The sequence below is a fragment of the Physella acuta genome, unplaced genomic scaffold (assembly GCF_028476545.2).
Source record: "Physella acuta isolate Inbredline_101_S28 unplaced genomic scaffold, ASM2847654v3 ptg001441l, whole genome shotgun sequence".
NCBI lineage: Eukaryota > Metazoa > Mollusca > Gastropoda > Physidae > Physella > Physella acuta.
In genome coordinates this window covers 486,154-506,699 of record NW_026732956.1, presented here as the reverse complement: position 1 = coordinate 506,699, position 20,546 = coordinate 486,154, and the positions used below count along the sequence as shown (strand labels likewise).

At 34.1% G+C, this 20,546-nt stretch overlaps 2 protein-coding genes across 4 annotated transcripts; both read left to right on the top strand.

The window, feature by feature from the left end:
- Positions 1-323: 323 nt before the first annotated feature.
- On the top strand, positions 324-11,100 carry LOC131927851 (gamma-glutamyl hydrolase A). Of its 3 annotated transcripts, none has more exons than XM_059283721.1 (10): positions 324-452; positions 3,800-3,938; positions 4,466-4,571; positions 5,155-5,205; positions 5,709-5,793; positions 5,972-6,110; positions 6,210-6,316; positions 6,517-6,610; positions 7,284-7,421; positions 9,386-11,100. In XM_059283721.1, exons 2-10 carry the CDS (start codon positions 3,842-3,844, stop codon positions 9,550-9,552), a joined length of 984 nt encoding a protein of 327 aa, XP_059139704.1. In that variant the 5' UTR covers positions 324-452; positions 3,800-3,841; the 3' UTR covers positions 9,553-11,100. The 3 variants fall into 3 exon arrangements, with proteins under 3 accessions (XP_059139704.1, XP_059139703.1, XP_059139702.1); XM_059283720.1 differs by lacking the exon at positions 324-452 and adding an exon at positions 788-909; XM_059283719.1 differs by lacking the exon at positions 324-452 and adding an exon at positions 2,606-2,827.
- A 3,315-nt stretch (positions 11,101-14,415) lies between these two features.
- LOC131927793 (kelch-like protein 24) lies at positions 14,416-20,290 on the top strand. Its single transcript, XM_059283621.1, has 2 exons — positions 14,416-14,557; positions 17,375-20,290. The coding sequence occupies exon 2, from the start codon at positions 17,399-17,401 to the stop codon at positions 19,151-19,153; it is 1,755 nt and encodes a 584-aa protein (XP_059139604.1). The 5' UTR covers positions 14,416-14,557; positions 17,375-17,398; the 3' UTR covers positions 19,154-20,290.
- The last annotated feature ends 256 nt before the right edge of the window (positions 20,291-20,546 follow it).

Genomic DNA, 20,546 nt, shown 5'->3' with positions numbered 1-20,546 from the left:
AGCATCTTGGGCTTCCCTATGAGCACTATAGACATATAAAATCATTTTAAAGAACATCCTATACTAGGGACACGCATGACGTGTACATTCGATGACTAAACCGAACCAAGGATCGCAATCGGCGTTCTTGCGGTAGTGTGACCGGTGGCACACAAAAGCACCCCCGGATGCACCTGGCACCCGAGCGGTCGCCGTAGAGTGTTCTACAACACAATAACGAAGAGCGTTTAAAATACACAATGCTTTCATTCACTACGGCCTGGGGTGCCAGAGCTGTAGTGTTGACAAACCCGCGCCGCAACAACAAACATACAACAATATAGCACGGCTTAGTCACGTGTCTTAAAATCTGCGATTGTTAACGAGTTGTTACTTATAAAATGTTTCGTCACTCTAGTGTCTAGGACTAGAATCTAGAATCTGGATCGTGGGAACGCGCGATAATTACGCCAGTAAGACTACAATATACTTAAAATAAGTAGATCTAGATCTATATCTATACTAGTATAATTAATTTAATTTTACCGAAAAAGCTTCCACTGATTATGTTTTGTATTCACATTAAATCGGCTATTTTTTAATTCGGTTAGATCTAGATCTATATGACATATGTTATGACAAGAAGAAAAAGTTAGAATTTAAATGTCTAACTGCTAGATTCTTAATTACGATTTTTAGATACATTAATGATAAATTTAAAAATACGATTACTTGAAACTGCGTGGTTGCTATTTTTTTTTTACCGCTAAACTGCAGCTAAACGTAGCACAATATTTTACTAGGGATCTAAAAATCTAGCAGACAAATTTTCTATTATTTTGTTTTGTTGGTCAAAGTACATTGCAACATTTCATCCTAGAATCTAGTCGATTAGATTGTGATTAGTCTTTCATAAAGAAGTTAATAAAGGTAGAATCTAGATTCTCTAGATCTAGATTTAGAATCTAGTTTGGATTTTAGAAGTTACGTAACAATAAGAATAAGAGGTAATCTATCGTTTTGGGTACGTAAAATCGCCCGCGACTAGTAATGTGAAAAACAGGTGACTCCTTACATTTTAATAATTATTTCACATTTTGAGGAGGATTTATGTTTTAAAAATACAAAAATGTTTCATTTATGTACCTGTTTTTAAACAATTGAATTAAAACTTTTCAGTAATAAATGAAGACTAGCGATGTTTCCAACAGATGCAACCATGCTCATTTACTATAGCAGCCATCTTGTAAAAGTTTTATTTTTATAGACTTAAAGCGCAAGATTCAGGCGGAAGTCACTCTATTTTACAAATGGCTGCTGTTTATATAGCAAATCTTGCTTGCAGACACTGCTGTTTAAAGTTAATTTCTGGCCTATATTGATATATTTAGCCATTGATTTAGGTTTATTATCCATTTATCTATAATATTTGACATAAACATATCACAATATACTTCTATTACAGCCTTGACAATGAGGTAACGTTTTCGTACATAAATAGCCGCGGGCGATTTTACGTACCCAAAACGATAGACTACCGAATAAGATAATATTAATAATTTATAATTTATTATAATATTAATTATTAATATTGAAAATAATAATTTAATTTTAATAATTTATTAATTTGTGTTGTAAATGTAGTTGTAGGTAGTACTAGTTTAGATCTAGCTAGATCAGATCTAGAATCTAGTAGTAGTAGTACTATTTACTACTATTTAGTATTGTAGGTAATCTATCATCCGATACTTCTATTGGTTGGTAATCTATCGGTTTAGGTAGAGTCTACGTAAAAACGCACACGACTAGTAATGTGAAAAACAGGTGACTCCTTAAATTTTAATAATTATTTCACTTTTTGAGGAGAATTTGTTTTGAAAAATACAAAAATGTTTCATTTATGTACCTGAGTTTTTAAACAATTGAATTAATACTTTTCAGTAATAAATGAAGACTAGTGATATTTCCAACAGATGCAACCATGCTCATTTACTATAGCAGCCACCTTGTATAAGGTTTTTTTTTTTTGTAAAATTATAGTAAGAGATACAGGGGAAACCACTCAAACTTACAGAAGGATGCTGTTTATATATATAGTAAATCCTGCTTGCAAACACTGCTGTTTAAAGTTAATTTCTAGCCAATATTGATATATTTAGCCATTGATTTAGGTTTATTATTCATTTACCTATAATATTAGACACAGATATATCACAATATACTTAAATTAAAGCCTTAAACAATGAGGCAACTTTTTCGCACATTACTAGCCTCGGCCGATTTTACGCACCTAAAACGATAGATTACCTTACTTAAGTAAATGCGCTTGGTTGCATCAGATGAAAACATCGCTAATATTTATTTAATACTGAAAAGCTTTAATACAAATGTTTAAAAAATAGGTAGGCTAAAAGTAAAATCCTCCTATAAATGTGAAATAATTACTAAAATTTAGCGAGTCACCTATTTTTCACATGACTAGTCTCATACGATTTTACGTACCTAAAACGATAGATTACCAATTCATAAGAAATAGAGTTAAGTACCACTTCCGGTTTCCAAAAATTGTTCAGCATTTGATAGAAACATGCGCATACAATTTAATTCTAGTATGTGAAATTTTGTGCATCTAACATAAACGGTACCCAAGTTATTGGCTTTTGACAAATGGAAGTAGAGAAAGTACCACTTCCAGCTACTGGAAATGGCTCAAAAGTTGATACAGAACTACCAATTTGAAATAACACTATACATGAAATTTTGTCAACATAACTGAAACGGTGCTCAAGTTATCATGTTCAAAGACACACACACTGACAGACAAAATTGCAAATTCCAACTCAGGGAGGTATTAAATTTCAAGATTTGTCAAAATCTCTATTTTGATTTTTTTTGGACAATTAAGTTTTCTATACTTTGTAAAAACAGGCGTACAACGCTCATGATAGATCCAGATCTACTGCTTTAGTTGAAAACTTTCCTTTACTCACAACACTAGTTTCTGATTTTCCAGTTACAAGCCAGGTCAAACTCCAAAGCATTTGGGTTCAGAACCAGTAACTTTGAGGTATGGTGGCGACGACGTTCTCCATTTGGCCACGACACCTCACATTCAGTTGGCAATATTTAATAATTTTGTATATAAATCTTGCCCTAAAAAATTGAGACATTAGAAATTTTACTTGTAGGTCTTAATATTAGCACACCCCTCTGCACGATAAAAGATATAAAAAGACCACAACAAAATACTAGCAAATCCACAAGAGAAATCAAATAACCATAAAAGGCATACATTTTATATAGGTTATGAGAATGTGTAATTTTAGACCAAACTTAATGCCGGGTTTGAATAGTGGCCATGGCTATAGGGACTCAGGTCATAATTTACTATTTAGCTTTGGCAATAGAAATTTAAAATCATCTATATATATAATTCTCTTCTTCGAGCCGTTAGAAAACAAGCTGCAAACGCTCTCCCTACCTCCCCACCCCTACATGGTTTCAGTGAGCTGTGTTCACTCTAAATGTTTACAAGCAGAGCCAACGATTTTAAACGTAGGGGGGGGAGGAGGGGGGGAGGGAAGGAAGGGGGGGGTTATGGTCCTTAACGAGCTACTTATAGTGTTTTAAAGAAATATTTTCAGTGTCAGCGTTGGTACTGTCGAATTCACAAATTATGAATTATTGAAAATTAGAAACAACTAAATAGCGGCGTATGTTATGCCGCGGGCCGGCTCGTATTTAATATTATTCAAACTGTTACCTTTGCCTTTTAGATTTTTATTATACTATTTAAACATTTTTTCTTTTATACCTGTAGTTCAGACATAGAAACATTGGCTTGCTACACCTGGATGTCAACATGCTTAGCTTAAGCAGTTTTCCAACTATTCTGTTACTAATATTTTCAATTCTTGATGGAGCTTTCACTTTAAAGGAGAACAACAGACCAATAATTGGTAAGCAAATCAATTATTATGAGATACTTTACTTGGTGCAACTGTATTGGTTTAATAAAAGGTACTAGAGGGTCATTATTTATTATATTAGTATCTTTAGCTTATTTATGGGTGTCTTCACACGCCTAGGGTGAATTTCAAATGAATTTTTAAAAAATAAGTTGGGAAATTGAATTAGAGATCTAGACTATTTTTGCATTTACAAAAAAACACTGTTTTTGTTGATTGCAATAAAATTTGATCGATAAATTTCATTTTGATTGTGCTAAGTTACTATTATGACAAAAATCCCTGCTTTAAAAAACAAAAAAATAACAATTTGGATGGGGTTGGATAGTCTGAGGTGTGACATCATGGGGGAGGGGGGGGGCAATCTAACTTTTTGTGATAATGTGTGACTTTGGAAAGGGGGTGGTAAAAGTACTCCAATGTGTATGTGTGTACATCATTGATGCATGCCTCTTTATATTAAATGCAGAATTTATTTCACTTAGTTGTGTTCAGCTACATTTCTTTCAACTCAACAGGCATTCTGACAGAACCAACAGATACTTTTGAATTTGGTCAGGAATACATTCAAACTTCTTATGTTGGATATCTAGAAATGGCAGGAGCTCGTGTTGTTCCAGTTAGGTATGTGTTCTCTCTTCATTTTTTTAAAAAACATAACTCACTTTACTAAAAAATTTCATAGATATTTTTACCCTGTTTCTTAATTTATAGCATCATTGCTGTCATGGGGTCTATGAATACATTTATAAACTATACTGGACTATATCCTTAGTGAAAAGCTGCATCAGATGTATTTCCGTAAGGCACATTAAGATGAATAATACTAAGTGTTCTTTTGATTCTAGTAATCAACTACACTACTACCAAGCTCCCTCCTGCCACTATTCTATTCACCAACTGTCTCTTCAGGCTTGTCTCCTACATTGTTCTGTACTCGTCTCCTTAAACCCATAATACACACGTTCTATCAAACAAGTAAAACAACAGCAAGTACTCTTGAACCATATCCTCTACTAATCCTAGAGACCTAAAAACTTTCTTATTAATTGTCTTTGCCTTACTCTACAGTTAGTCCAGTCATATGTAAAGCTATGCTTTGACAACTGGTTATAAAAATGACTGTTTGCAATTAAGCTGTTAAGTTGATGAAAAGTTTGAATAATTGGATGAATAATTATACAATTTTATTTTAACTATATTTTAGAGGCAAACAGCCACAAGAATATTATCAGCAACTTTTTAAAAACATAAATGGGTAAGTTCATCAACAAATATCATGCACTTATTATGTAACACCATAGTAATAGTTTGTGATTTTGTAATTTCTCTGTTACATGGGATTGAGGGGGGGGGGATGGGTAGGGGTACAGGGCAGTGTTCTATAACACTGCCTTCTGGTATCCAAGATAACACAGTAGAGATGTTTTGGAGTATGATGGGGGTAGTTTGTGGAAACATATAATGTTATAGGGGATGGGTGATGCATCTCCTATTTTTTGCTATATTTATATAATTTTCAAATTCCTTGATGTGATATTATGCCTGTCTAAATATGATGCATTACTTTTAGTGGTAAAATTCAATATTTTTTCAAACATTTAGCAAGACACAAAATGATTTAGCCAAACAGTGCAAGTCGCTCTAGAAAATGTTTTAAAACAATAATAAATATTTTTGCTTGATGTTCTTTTCTACTTAGCTTACAAAAAGAAAATAAAAGATTTAAAATTATTCTTTTATTATTTTTCCTATCTGTAGAGTTTTTTTTCCTGGTGGAGGTGCAGACATTGACAATGGTCCTTATGCTCAGTCTGGAAGATATTTTTATGATATGGCTATTGAGGTACAGTCAAATGAAAGATAAGCTTCCATCTTAATTAAATGCTATTTTAATTGTCACCATATCTGTAGCTTTAATGAATTTTGTTTTTGTAAGATATGTATTAAAATTTACTTTAATTAGTTATGATGTGTTAAAAATGATGCATTGAAAGTTCTGATAGTTCCCTTTGGTCCCACAGGCCAATGATAAGGGAGACTACTTCCCTATTTGGGGGACTTGCCTAGGGTTAGAATTGCTTACAGTTCTAACAGCAAATAAAAACTATCTTCAGCACACGGATTCGGAAAATCTGACTCTGCCATTGATATTTCAGAAAGGTGTGTACAATTTCTTTGTTGTTTTTTTTTACTCAAGAAATCTACTTACTCTGCAGAAATTTGGTTCTAATTGTTAAAATAATTTTTTTTTCTCTTCAGATTTTAAGAACAGTAGACTTTTTACAAACATGCCAGATGAACTGATAAAAATTTTAGCTTCTCAGTCAATCACACAAAACAATCATCAGTTCAGTCTTCTTCTGGCTGTAAGTTTTTATATTTTATGCAGGGGTTATAGTTTATAATGCCCAACAAATGTCAAACATAAATGTTACTGTCCCTTACTCTTAGATTTGAAAAAGTTGATAAAGTATTACCAATGCCTAAAAGGGTGTGATCATATAAATTTTAAAATATGATATTAGTATTCAGAATTTGGCTGTATCCTTGAATACATTTTTTACAGGACTATTTTAAGTTATCTGAACTACATAATTTTTATCGTCTGATGTCCACCAGCATAGGAAGAGATAAACAAGAGTTTGTGTCAACATTTGAAGGTATGTGGTTGGTAAATTTCTGCATATATGGATTTTTAAACCTTTAACAGTAATGATATTTTCACCTGATAGAAAATATGATCACACTTTAGGAGACATTCTTTAATAATATCACACTTAAAGTGATATTCTTTAATAATATCACACTCCTACGGGGAGGTGAATTTGAAATTCATGACAATGTTTGGTGGGGAATGGAGAGGGGTTAAATTAGTGGTTAGTAATTGAATTTAAAGCTTTATTGTTGTTGTTTTTTTAAATTCATATAATCAATGTTGACCAAGCACAGAAAATGTTTTAGAAAGAAATTGATGTCTTGAAAAATAAAAACTGCAATTTTTGAGGGGTGTTGCAGGATGAGGTGTGATATCATTTTAGGGGTGGGGGTCTAATTTTTTGCTGTTGTTATAGGGGGGGGGATTGTCAAAAAGGCATGTCATTGATGGATGAACCTTTAGCCGCTTCATTTTGCAAAAATCACTTTGTCAATATATGTATGCTATTGAATAAATTTAGATGATAAAAAAACCCAGGCACTCTTATTTAAGAAAAGCTCATTTAATGTAAATTTTGGTGTCTTTGAAACAGATAGGTGCATGTGCGACAGTAGCCTACATATAGTTTCTTTAACCTATTTGTAGTCACTATGACCTTTACAATTCTCTTACTGCAGCCTACAAGTATCCATTCTACGGCGTTCAGTGGCATCCAGAAAAAAATATTTTCATATGGGCAAATAACCAGGTGATTGACCATAGCTTTGATGCTGTAAAAATCACTCAATACTTTGCAGATTTTTTTGTTAATGAAGGTAGGTCATATACAATTTTAGAATATTTTTTCTATTAGTTTTACTATAATTCTGGTCCTTGTGGATTATCTGTAAAAGCCACAGTTATATTTCTCAACTAACAATGCAAGTAGTAGATTTTTTATTTCCAAATGTTTTGCCAATGTGTCTACCCTTTTAGTCCCAAACATTTTGGTACTCCCCTAATCCTCACACGTCCATTAAAAGCTTGCCCCATTTCTGTCTGTTTTGTGTGTACTCTTTGGAATTCACACTAGATAAACTAAGACCAAAGGAGCAATAAAATAAGTAAGATAAGAAAGTGATTGTCGAAGTAAACAAAATTACTTGTGTATAAAAAGGACTGTGCAAATAAGTGGGGGACATACTTTTTCTTTACAGATATTGCATATTGGTTATATTTGAATACACAGAATTAGTAAAATAAAATAATATTTTGATACATTTTTGCTACAAAGCATTGATTAAACTTAGTTTTTACATCTACAAATAGTGTATTTAATAAAGTTGATTATTTAATCTTCAATCAAACAACAGTTGTCAATAGGCTTGAAAAGCTGGATCCAAATGGTTCCAAAATTTTTGTTACCAGAAAGCAAATTTTTCAACCAAAATTGAATATTTCATAACATTTGTGTAATAAGTGCAAAATGACTTCTGGTTTTATTAAGTCAAACAAATAATTACTAGCAATATAATAGTAATTTAGCAAACACTTTTATTATTAACTTGGATTAGTAGAGTCAGGGTGTTGTGGTGATAGGGGATGTCATATTATTCAATATAAATACAATACTACGCCCTACACCATAGACCACTATTGTGTATTTTATCATGGAAAAAATCGTTCTGACTTTCATTGTTTTATTCTCCCTGGCCATTTCGATTGACTTCAAGTAGGGGTTGAGGGCAGTTTTTTTAAATATTTGAATTGATAAAATAATTCCAAGAGACTTTTCAACGGCTTTTATTCAATACAAAAATATGAAAAAGAGTGCAATCAATGGTTCCCAATCAGTTTTAAGTTTTAAAATGTAACTATAATTTTATTGTTTGCCATATTTATAAAAATATTTTTTTTAAATGTTGTATAATTACAAAGACTTTTCAAGTCTATTCTGAAAATAAAAAATCGATATCTAGATAACATGTAAGCACTACATGTCTTCTAAATGCAGCAATTATTACATGCAATTTTCTCAAGTCTACACATAGTTTATTTAATAAAGTTGGTAGTTTCTTATTTAAGCTAGAATCAAATGATAATTATTATATATAAAAAGTATAAAAAGTAGACAGACATTCATAAAAGACACAATATTTATGTTACAAAAAGTAATAGATAATGATTGTTATTTTTTTCTATTAAATTTCTCTGTATTTTGCCTTCTTTTGTGAACATAAATATAGATTGCCTCCCTTGGTAATAAGAATTTTGATAAATGGTAAGGAACAAACACAAATTACTAATCTATGTAGAACCATTTAATCTTTGTACATTGCAAAGTGCCTAAGGATAATAAACATTTAATGCCCAGGTAACTTGATTCTGGGTTTGTAATGGCCCATCTCGTTTCCTCCTTGTTTAAGCACTTCTTCATTGGATTGTCTTATTTCTTTAAAACTTTGTTGTTGCTATGATTGTCATGGTTACATTGAAACTTGCATTGGGTGTTGCCATTATTGTCAAGGTTACATTAAAACTTGTATTGGGTGTTAAAACTTTAGGAGATATTTAGTAATATCTTTTTGAAATTATGTTGAGGCATGTTTTATTTTAAGTTCAGTTCAAGGAAACCATTCTCTTACAATTTAACACATGATCAAATATGTTTTTATATGTTTGAAGGAAAAACAATTTGTGACTTCCTTCCAGATAAAAAAATTTTTTTGCAAAATTATTGTATGTAAAAGCAATTTCTATTTTCCGATTACTCTTTAACATTATTTTCTTTCATCTCAAGCACGCAAAAGTTCTCATGTCTACGACTCAAGCGATGCTGAGGCTCATGCTGTTATTGAAAATGGAATGCGAGTTTTTGTTCCCAACTTTAACACTGCTGAAGTTTTTTATTTCAATTATACAAACAATTATTTTGTGGAGAAATATGGTCGTCATAAATCTTATTAAAATCTATACATAAAAGGCAATTTAAAAAATACTTAAGAAAATGTTATGAAAGTATTAAAAAAGACATTTTTACAACTCTTTTTTTATGATTTTTAAAAAAATTTTATTATATAACTTTTTTACATCCTTTTACATTGAATTAGCTTTAGTCTTAAAAGAAATTCTAGAAAAATTTAAGAAATAATTCAATTTCTCTTTGTGTTATTTTATTTACATTTTTAACAATTCACATTCGCATAGTGACTTGTTTAAACAAGCTTTATTTAGTTTGCAATGTCTGTTTATGGGTTTTGTGGCAAATCTTGAATTCTTGTAACTTAATTTTGCAGCGATTTCATTCAAAATTTCCAGATACCTTCTTCTTTTTTTAATCTTAAATAGATATTTAATTAATCCTTAAAAATTAATTGTTTTGAAACTAAGGGGAGGTAACAAAATTAAATACAAGTGATTAGCTAACCATTAAGGGCGAACTGTTTGTCACGGTTAACTGATTTCTCACCCGAGCATTGACCATGAACTAAGTAGGGGCAAATAACTGTCTTTTAGAGATCTCAAGCTACTTGTTAAGTTTTAACGCAGATACTTTTAGCTGAAGCCTAAGTTGTGTCAACTTCATTTTGAACGAATGACTAAAAAGTGGAAAATATAACAAACGTAAAAATCTTTATAATAACAAGCTTTTTAAAGGGCTAAAAATTAGAAATAAAACAAACTTGATATCTCTAATAAAAGCATTGTTTGCTCTTAAGGCCTTTTACATATTTTTAAGTTTTTTTTTCTAATTTCAACGCCTTTAAAAGGTTGTTATTATAAAGGTTTTATATTTGTTTTATTAATAAAAATGTATTTGATCCTTTTAGTTTAAACTTAGGCCTAATACCTAAATATAATCAACCCCTGAACACAGTGATTTTTAAAACATTGATAACTATGCATTGAACATTCAAAGCCATTTTTCATTGTTATCTACCTCGTTTCTGGTGATTTAGCTAATCAGACTTGATGTTTTATTAGTCATATGTACATATGGTTGTGAGGAAATAACAAACTCTTGTTTAACCAATTATAATTAATCATAAACCTCGGGTTTGTAGTTGATTATTTGCAATGATTGGTGATAAATCTTTCTTTTGATGGCTGCCTCTTAGCCGCCTATTTGTTTCTTTATATAATAATGCTTTTTGTCAGCACGTAGCTCCCATAAAAAGTATTTGATTTATATAAATTTTATATTTACAGTAATTTTAAAATAAAGATTTTCATGTTTGTGAAAAAAAAAATCAATTTATATAATTTTAATGATTGCATTGTTTAGAAAAATTACACTAAATTATAGTTTATAATTCTATGACTAAATAGATCATGACAATTAAAATACCCCTTTTACATATTATGTCTTAGCCTGATTTATGCATATCAAAGAATTCAATGTGTTTTCATTTTTATATACTATCTATCTGTCTTCACAGTTTGATCAATATCTGTGGAGCATTCATTGCCTTATTATAATTTTTCTTGTTAAGTTTTAATACTGAGAATAAACAAAACAGAATACCAATGTTGACTTGTTTTGACTTTCTTCTGATTTCCGTCCTTTTTTGTTTTACTTCATACAAAGAGGGAATTCTTTTCTACTGTATTTTAGAAATATCAGATCATTCAAATAAATGACTGGATAATTACAATGCTCACAACCAGAGGCGTAGCGAGGGGGTGGGGCAGGGGGTGCGGACCGCACCGGGTGACTCCATTTAGGGTGGTGACACCAAGGCAAAAATAGCAAAATACATAAAGAAAAGCTTGGGGGGGGGCGCAAATCGAAAGTTTGTCCCCGGGAAGGGTCACTACGCCTCAGGGGGGTGACACCATTAAGTGCAGCACCGGGTGACACCCGACCTCGCTACGCCACTGCTCACCACTACATCTCAATATTTAAACGCCTTCTGAATTTCTTGTTAACTTTATTCAAACATAAATTAAGGAAGTTGCTGAATTAGAATTAGAAGCTTTTTCAAACAGCTGTACAGAAAGGAACGTGCATATGAGATTAAAACTTTTTTAGATAAATTTACAACCTGATTACTAAAACTAGCTGGATAAAAACACTGGTAATAATTAAAATTTTTTTGTGGGGGGGGGGGGGGGGGGGGGGGGGGGGGGGGGGGGGGGTTGGGAGTAAACTTGCTTCGGGTAGGGCCACCTCTCCCCCCCCTCCGAAGAGTTGCCTGAAAGAAACTGCGTGATTTAGGCCATTAGTGAAAAAAAAAAACATGTGAGTTTGAACCCTCATGAGTAGGTCTGTGCATGCTATAAAACAATTTCTTTAAACAAAACCCTTTATTTTCAGTGTGCTTCAGGCCGTTAAATAAAAAAAAACTTCCGTATGAGCCCTCATTTGTACATGATATAAAACTTCCATTTTACATATGACCCTTAAGAGTATATGTTTAGTGGAAAAAAACGGGTCTCCATCAAGTTCCCCCCCCCCTCCGAAGAAAGTCTACCGCTCCCCCCCCCCCACCCCGAACGAGATGGAATTTATATAGTAAAAATATACCTTTACTAGTGTCCACCCCCCCCCCCCCGGAAAATGTTAACCGCCCCCCCGAAAGTATCAAGTGCCCCCCCCCTCCCCCGGAGAAAAAAGTCTGGAAGAAATACTGGTCTACTGGTCTCCATGAACCCTCGTCTGACGGCTTGTGCATCAAGTGCGTGCCATAAAAATTCGTGCTTAAAAACAGACGAGGAAGTATAAATCCCAGTTGATAAACCCTACTAAAACCACCATTGTCTGCATAGCGTTACATTTACAGATATTATTTAGAAACCTGATCCCTGTTCAGACGTGTTGCTGTATCACGGAAGTTAAATGACCGCCGCTAGGAGGGGGCTTGGTGTGGGCGTCCGTATGATTTTTTTTTCAGGGTGTGTGAAACACACACACACACACACAAACATGTGTGGGTGTGTATAAAAAATATACATGTGAATAAGCAAATTATATATATATATATATATATATATATATATATATATATATATATATATATATATATATATATATATATATATAGATATATAGGTTAAAGGTATATTAATTTATGTCTGAATGAAGCAAATTAGGAGGCTTTTAAAAATATTGAGCTGTGGGGTTTAAGTTTAAGTATATATTTTGTATACAAGCTCAATTTTTTCAGTGGGGGAGGGGGTTGCGCCCCCCGTACAGATGCCTGAAAGCAACTCTGCTTCCAAGTCAAGACGCCAAATTGTCTTATGCCTATCTCCACATCTGCTATCGATCTGAGCCATTGAGTTATTGGCTGATCTCGAGAGGTTATTAGAGGCCTATACCCCCCCCCCTCCGCTAATGTTTAGGCGATTTATATATGGTGCAGTGGCGTAGCGAGGTCGGGTGTCACCCGGTGCGGCACTTAATGGTGTCACCCCCTCAGAGGCGTAGCGACTCTTCCCGGGTACAAACTTTCCATTTTCAATTTGCACCCCCTCCCCCTCAAACTTTCGATTTGCACCCCCCCCCCCTCAAATTTGTCTCTATATATTTTACTATTTTTTGCCTTGGTGTCACCCGGTGCGGTCCGCACCCCCCCCCCTCGCTACGCCTCTGATATGGTGTATTCAGTCGGATAGTTTGGTAAAGTAAATACTTAAGACAGAAATATTCGAAAATTTTAAGCTGTTACTCAACATTTCTAATCGTTAGAATTTGAATATCATCGACCCAGTATTTAGAAAAGATGATATATGCGAAGGTTATGACACGTATTAAAATTTTTATTGCGGTGGACTTTGTCAAAATGAAACCAAAACTGAAAGATTTATCTCAAAATGTCAACAGAAATGGCTTTATTGATTTTATCTAGTGATTCGGTTAGATGTAATTTCTTTAACTCTAACTAAAAGTCTAACCAAAATCTTAAAGGCCAACATTTATTTAAGCCCCCCCCCCCCCCCGCCCCCCTTCCCATCTTTAAAATTTAACGTTATTCATATAGGCAGTCATTTGTATTAAAGGGAAGGAATCTTCTTATGTACACATCGATTTACCACGGCCAGTTATGAGTTATGTTGCATAAAGTTTGTGGCGTAAAAGGTGGCGGGGGTGGGCGCTCGGTCAATTTTTAGGACAGTTGAGCCTGTTTCGGAATAAAGAAAAGCTCTAAATTCTAATACAGTAAAAAGAATATTTTTTTTAAAAAATCGCGTTTTCAGAAAATACGAGCTTGAAGCTAGCAACTATATTTTCATAGTCAAATATGTGCTGTGTAATTACTTAATATTTATGACGCGCCGCAGTTTCTTTTATGTGTCTCTCCAAGGGGGAGGGGGGGGGGGCGGGGAGATATATATATATATATATATATACATATATATATATATATATACATATATATATATATATATATATATATATATATATATATATATATATATATATATATATATAACTCTCAGAGTTTCTTCCAGGTATCTCTTCGCCCCCCCCCCCGAACGAAATGGAATTTATATGGAAATATACAGTGTCAGCCCCCAGAAAATTTCAAGTGCACCCCTTGAGAAAAAAGTCTGGAAGAAACACTAATATATATATATATATATATATATATATATATATATATATATATATATATATATATATATATATATATATATATATATATATATATATATATATATATATATATATACATATATGTGTGTGTGTGTGTGTGTGTGTGTATGTGCGTTTATACATTGAGGCTTTCTGTCCATCGATCACCATCGATCCTTTACCTAAACATACCTGGAAACAGTCCTAGATTGAAACAGAAACAAAACTGAAACAACATTTCATGGAAGCTGTTATATGATCAGTGGACACCGCAAGCTTGACTACGGTTCAGCTAATCGTTCAGTTCAGTGGTATCGTTCGTGTTGGCAAACAGGCAGATCAAGGGTCCTCTGTGATAACTTTGTTAAACTACTCTGATCTGTTCCTTGTTGGGTATGTAGACAATTGTATCACTTCCGTAAGCGCGTGTGTGTGTGTGAGAGTGTGTGTTTACTATTACAAATGTGTACGGTTATTATTATAGGCTAGATCTACTTTTTCTTTTTAAGAAGTCTTTATTTTAAATATATATATATATATATATATATATATATATATATATATATATATATATATATATATATATATATATATATATATATATATATATGATAACATGATAACTTATATTATTTAGAACAAATAGTCCTTTTTTGTACAGATTATCTGTATTGTGTGTGTTCATTTTTAACAAAAACCTCTTATCAAAACTTCATTTGCTGGTATCTTTCTTTAGCTTTTAAACAGATTTAATTTTAATCAGAGGCGTAGCTAGGGGAAGGCGGGTGTGGCGGCCGCCTCGGGTGCCGACCTAAGGGGGCACCGAACGGGGTAAAAACAAATTTTAAAAAGCTAAATTTGAGCTGCATTACTAAATTATACACATCTGAAGCTATGGAAAATAGACCATTACCGGGCTTATTTAACTGTTTTCTAAATCAAATGTCTGACTTGACATAAAAGCCATTAAGGGACAATGACTGGTAAAATGGGTCCCCGACCTTTTCCAACTGGGGTGGGGGCGCTTTTTTGTCATTTCCATTTGAATAACTATACACACGAGGAGGGGGGGGGGCGCAACGTTGATAGTTTGGCCCGGGCGTCGGATTGGGTCGCTACGCTCTACTATATCTAAAGTATTATTTTTTTTTTAAAAACGTATTAAAATGTGTGTGTATGGAGGGCGGGGGAATGGTTGAATTATATCGTCGGATATTGATCAGTAAGAGATCAATAACTTCATTAGGTTGTTCCATTTAACAGACTGCTGTGTTGGCTATTATAGGATATTATTGACAAAAAATTATTTTGTTGAATCCACATTTAAAAGAAGTATTCGAAAGTTACTGTCTTAATTATAAGCTCTTTCAATTATTTAAGTACTCTCACCCCTCCACCCCGATTTTAAAAAATGAAAGGTGCAATGGGAAATGCATATAAAAAATTGAAAGCCCTCTTGTGTAACATTTTCTTAGAAGTCGGAAAACGAAAGTAGGTCACCACAGAGCTACAGTTATTGCCTTGTTTTATTACCAGGCAGGCTATCAATGTCACCGAGAGTTGTCGAGAGAGGGACAGAGGCGTAGCTAGGGGAGGGCGGGGAGGGCGGCCGCCCCGGGCGCCGACCCTAAGGGGGCGCCAAAAGGGGTAATAAAAAATTAAAAGTTCATGTTAAGCTGCAGTTTTCAATTATGAACAGTCAAAGTAAAGAAATTTAACGGCTGAGAGCCTTTGCATACTGATTTAACTGTTTTCTACCTTGATTGTGTAACTGTAAAACGTATATCTTTCAGAAACAGTGACCGGAAAAACCGCTTTCCAGCTTTCCTAGATGGGGAGGGGGGGGGGGGGCGCTTTTTCGAAGACTAAAATCGGAAAAAATCACACCGGATTAAGGAATAAATAACCGATATCACTCAGAAAAGAAACACATTGAACTAAAGCGTATTTTACGATTGTGTAATACATAAAAAAGAGCTAGTGACGTTTAAAATCCTATCTACCATCTTTGTCCAAGATGGTGGGGCGCTTTTTCACTAACAAAAATCGCAGGACTTGTACTGGATCGGTTGCAAAATAACTCTTTTAACACTTAGAAAAGAAATCAATTGTATTAACACTTAATGTACGATTTCACTACCCAGTTTTGCAAAGTAATAACGCAACTAGTTCTTTGTACGATTCTTACGATTCTCTCAACTTCATTCAGATAGATCAGATACTTTTAATTGATTGCATTACATCTTAACTGGATCACTTCATTAAAGAGAAATTAATATCATGGATTCTTGTATCGCTATCCGATCAGTAAAATAGCAGACTGACGGATCGGGTGGATGGGAAGCAACACTCTTTGCCAAAATTTTAAGAGAGAAGAAAATTAGTATATTGTACTGATTATTACTTTGTTCAACCTAACTGATAATTCAAAATTGCAAGATTGGCCTACTATTATCGAAATTGTTCTAAAGACACGACCAAAAGTAGACCAAATAAGGCTTGCACCTTCTACAAAATACACTCTAAAGCAGTGGTTCTTAAATTTTTGGAGACCGAACCCCACCAGTTTCATATGCGCTATCACCGAACCCTCCTAGTTGTATCGTCCACAATGACAAAATCCGATCGTGAATCCTTTGAGTCGGGTGTGTGTCTTGACCTCCGCGGAAGCCCTGAGACTGAATTACCGAGCCTCTCGGGTTCGATGGAGCCCACTGTTCTAAGCTCTTTTGATCTTCTACGCATCTTAAGGGGAATTTAATTGGCGTCCAGTGAAGTTTTAGGGAACGACAATCAGCGTAATTGTTAATTTTTTTCCAGACTGTCGCACACACAAACACACACACACACACACACACACACACACACACATATATATATATATATATATATATATATATATATATATATATATATGGGGGGCGCCAAACTGAAAGTTCGCCCCGGGCGCCGGGAGGGATCGCTACGCCTCTGGAGAGGGAGAGAGAAAAAAACACTTATAAAATATAAAATAATAATTGATATGCGCTTTATAAAATAAAAACAATACAGATACAATACATTATAAAACAAATTTTAAAACGTTTACAAATAAACTAGCTAGCCTCCTTAAATGAAAAAGCATTGGCCGCTAAATTATTTAAGAGACTTCAAGATTCAAGATTTTTAGCGGAGATCACTCACACTTTATTTTACTTTAACCCTTTACAGAGCACAGAGCAAAACTGTAAAATCATGACTACAAGTACAGTAAGTGAAAATTTAGCCAGGGCTCTTGTCGAGGGGCTCCGTCAGCAAATGGACAGACGTCCTTACGACGACATCAAGGTCAAGGTTGAAAACCAAACTTTTTATTGCCATAAGTTTATGCTGAGTGCATGCTCTCAGTATTTCCGCCGAGAGTTTGAACAGGACAGGAGTGATGTCATTAAACTTAGTAACATCTCCGCGGAAACTTTTGGTCTCATAATCAAAAGCATTTACTTTGCGGAGAACGTCATTAACGATGAAAATGTCTCCCAGATTTGGTTTGCGGCCAGTAAGCTTGAAATTCCAAGTCTGTTGGAGTCTTGCGAAAGATTTCAGTGCGACCGCATGTGTAGAAAGAACTGTGTCGACATCTACCTGGACTCTAAGAAGACACACTCCGGTGAAGTTCGCGAGCTTGCCTACCGCCGTATAATTGAGGAGTTTAACTATCTGATGACGGGGGACAGGTTGTTGAATCTCGACTTTGATGATTTGAAGAGTCTTCTAAATAACAAAAACTTACCAGTAGCATCGGAAGACGCACTGATAGACGTCATTTTAAGATGGGTTGTTTTTAATCCACAAACTGTCGAGAGAAGCGACAGTGAAGCAGAAGTGCGCGAAGATGCCAATCCGCGTGCCAGGAATCAACGTCGTGTGAGAAGCAGACAGCATCTTCTGCCAGATCTACTGCAGAACTGTAAGCTGTGTCTGGCTAGCGGAGTTTGCCTGCAGCAGTTGCTAGATAACCTGCTTGTCAGGGAACTGCCGGCTGCCTTTTCAATGGTTCGTGACGCCCTCCGCTACCACCTGGACCCGGCAAGACGCCACGACTATTGCCCTCCTAGTGCCATACACAGGCCCTACAGCTCGTTCCAGAATGTCATCTTGATCGGGGTCACTAAGTTTGGCAAACCAGGTCTGTCTTTTTGGACACCGGATGACGAATGGATTGAAATAAAAACGTACGAAGCTCCACTACACAAAGCGGTGTCTTTTGGTGATCATGTCATTGTAACAACAACAACGGGACGAGCGGACATGTACGACACATTGAACCACACCTGGAACAAATTACCAACGCTTGGTCAGCAGGGCGACAACTACGACATTGTATGCCACGGGAACTACTTGTTCTTCATTGGCGGCGAGGGTTGTACCAGCGTGAAGAAACTGTGTCTGAAAGATGAGCTTCTGAGATCAGGTTCTGCTCGCTGGAAAAAGGTGGGTGACCTGCCAAATAATGTTTGCAAAATCATGACCACCACAATCGGGAACAACATCGTGATATTTGGAAAGGATTACAACGAAGGCATCTCCGTGATCCAAAGCGTCAATGTGAGCACCACCGCTGTGAGATCCTTCGCCAACCAAAGTTTACCAGTGGACCACAGTCTGGTCAGCTTCAAGTACAAAGACGAAACGTTCGTCATACAGCAAAATGGAAAGTTGTGGAAAATTGTCTCGTGTGATACAGCCCTAAGCATGGAGTTCCGAGGGGATCTCTGGCAGACGCCATTTGAGACCAAGGCAGCCATTATTTCAAACGACGAGCTTTTAGTTGTGGGAGAGGACATTAATGACAACATGCTGAAAGAATGGGATACTCCCGAATCTGAAATGTTCAGTAGAGTGAAGATAGTTGAATGCACAACCAACTTTCTTATCAACGGAGTTATTAAAAAAGAGCATTTTCTACACCAAGGAGATGGGATGGGAGGCACCTTGGGAGCTGATTAAAATTGCATTTTGATTCAAATAATTATAATACTTGAGTTAAGGCTCATTCAAATGAGATTATTTATAATAGATATCCACTTTTCCTCAATCAATTTGTAATTATAATATCCCAGTTTTTGTTATCATATTCAACATAATCTCAGCAACTTTTTCTTTTCTCCTATCAATTTGTATAATAAAAATCCCAGTTTTTGTCACACTTTGGTAGTAGTAAAAGGTTCCTATCATTATTATAAAAACTTTTTTTAAATGTAGCAAATTGTGTGATATGATTGTAAAATATATTTATTACTCAGAATAAATAATTTTTGGATTATTTTTTACCCTCAATCAATAAGCCTATGTAACCTACAGCTAGTTATTCACATCTTTCAATTTTGCAGCACAAATACGCTTAGAGTTTGAGTGAATGAAATTTGAATCCCCAGTAACCATTCCTGAATGGCTGATTTGTTGTTTAAAAACTTATTTAAAATTATGTAGCTGTTTTCAAATGTTTTACTATTTTATATATTGTGAAGTCATTATTTACTAAAAAATATCTTCTCTTCATTCACTTTACCCTTTCTCTGGGCTCCACATCATCTCAACAGCTTTTGCTTCACTGCCAACTGATACATTCACTGTTGAGTTTGGTAAAACCTATATTTGTTTCAATTTCTAAAATCTGTGGATGTTTACAGCACAATGTATGTTTGTACATCTTCACCAGCATTTTGAATTTGTATCCATTAAATTTGTTGTCTATTTTTTTCTCTACTGTGGTGGGTGTTTTTTTCATACTTCTGTAAACAAAGATCATTGCTGGTTTGTTATAACCAGTATTTAAATTTTATATAGCTTTAAAGATGTTTAGACTAGTTTACTTAAGTTTGTATCACATATTTTCTTACTTGTTGCTTAACTTAATCTGCTAAATAAAAAAGTGTATTATAGAACAGAACAACAAAAGTGAAAAATTGTTACACGTATATAAGTATTATATTTAGATAATCTTCTATAATTCAAACAGTATGAATCTACAATTTATGACACTTTTCAGATTAAATGAAGCATTTTATTTCTATTTTTTAGTGTTATAATAAATCTTGCTGCTTGTTCTATTTAATTTGCCGTTTTCAATAAAAAGGTGCACTGAGGAAGTAGAGTTTTTTTTTTTATTGAGTGTCAGAAAAACACAAAAAGATATCTAAGGGCAAGTTTAAAAAAAAAAAAAACAATACATTTTTATGAAACAAATTTCTCTTTAAAAAACAATTTTTGTCATTCACAATATAGATATTGTATAAATGCAGAATTCAAATTAATTTTCTTTGTTATTTAAGTCTTTTAACTTATATTAAGTCTTTTAACTTATATTTTTTAATCATTAAACTTTCATGTAGGCGACAAA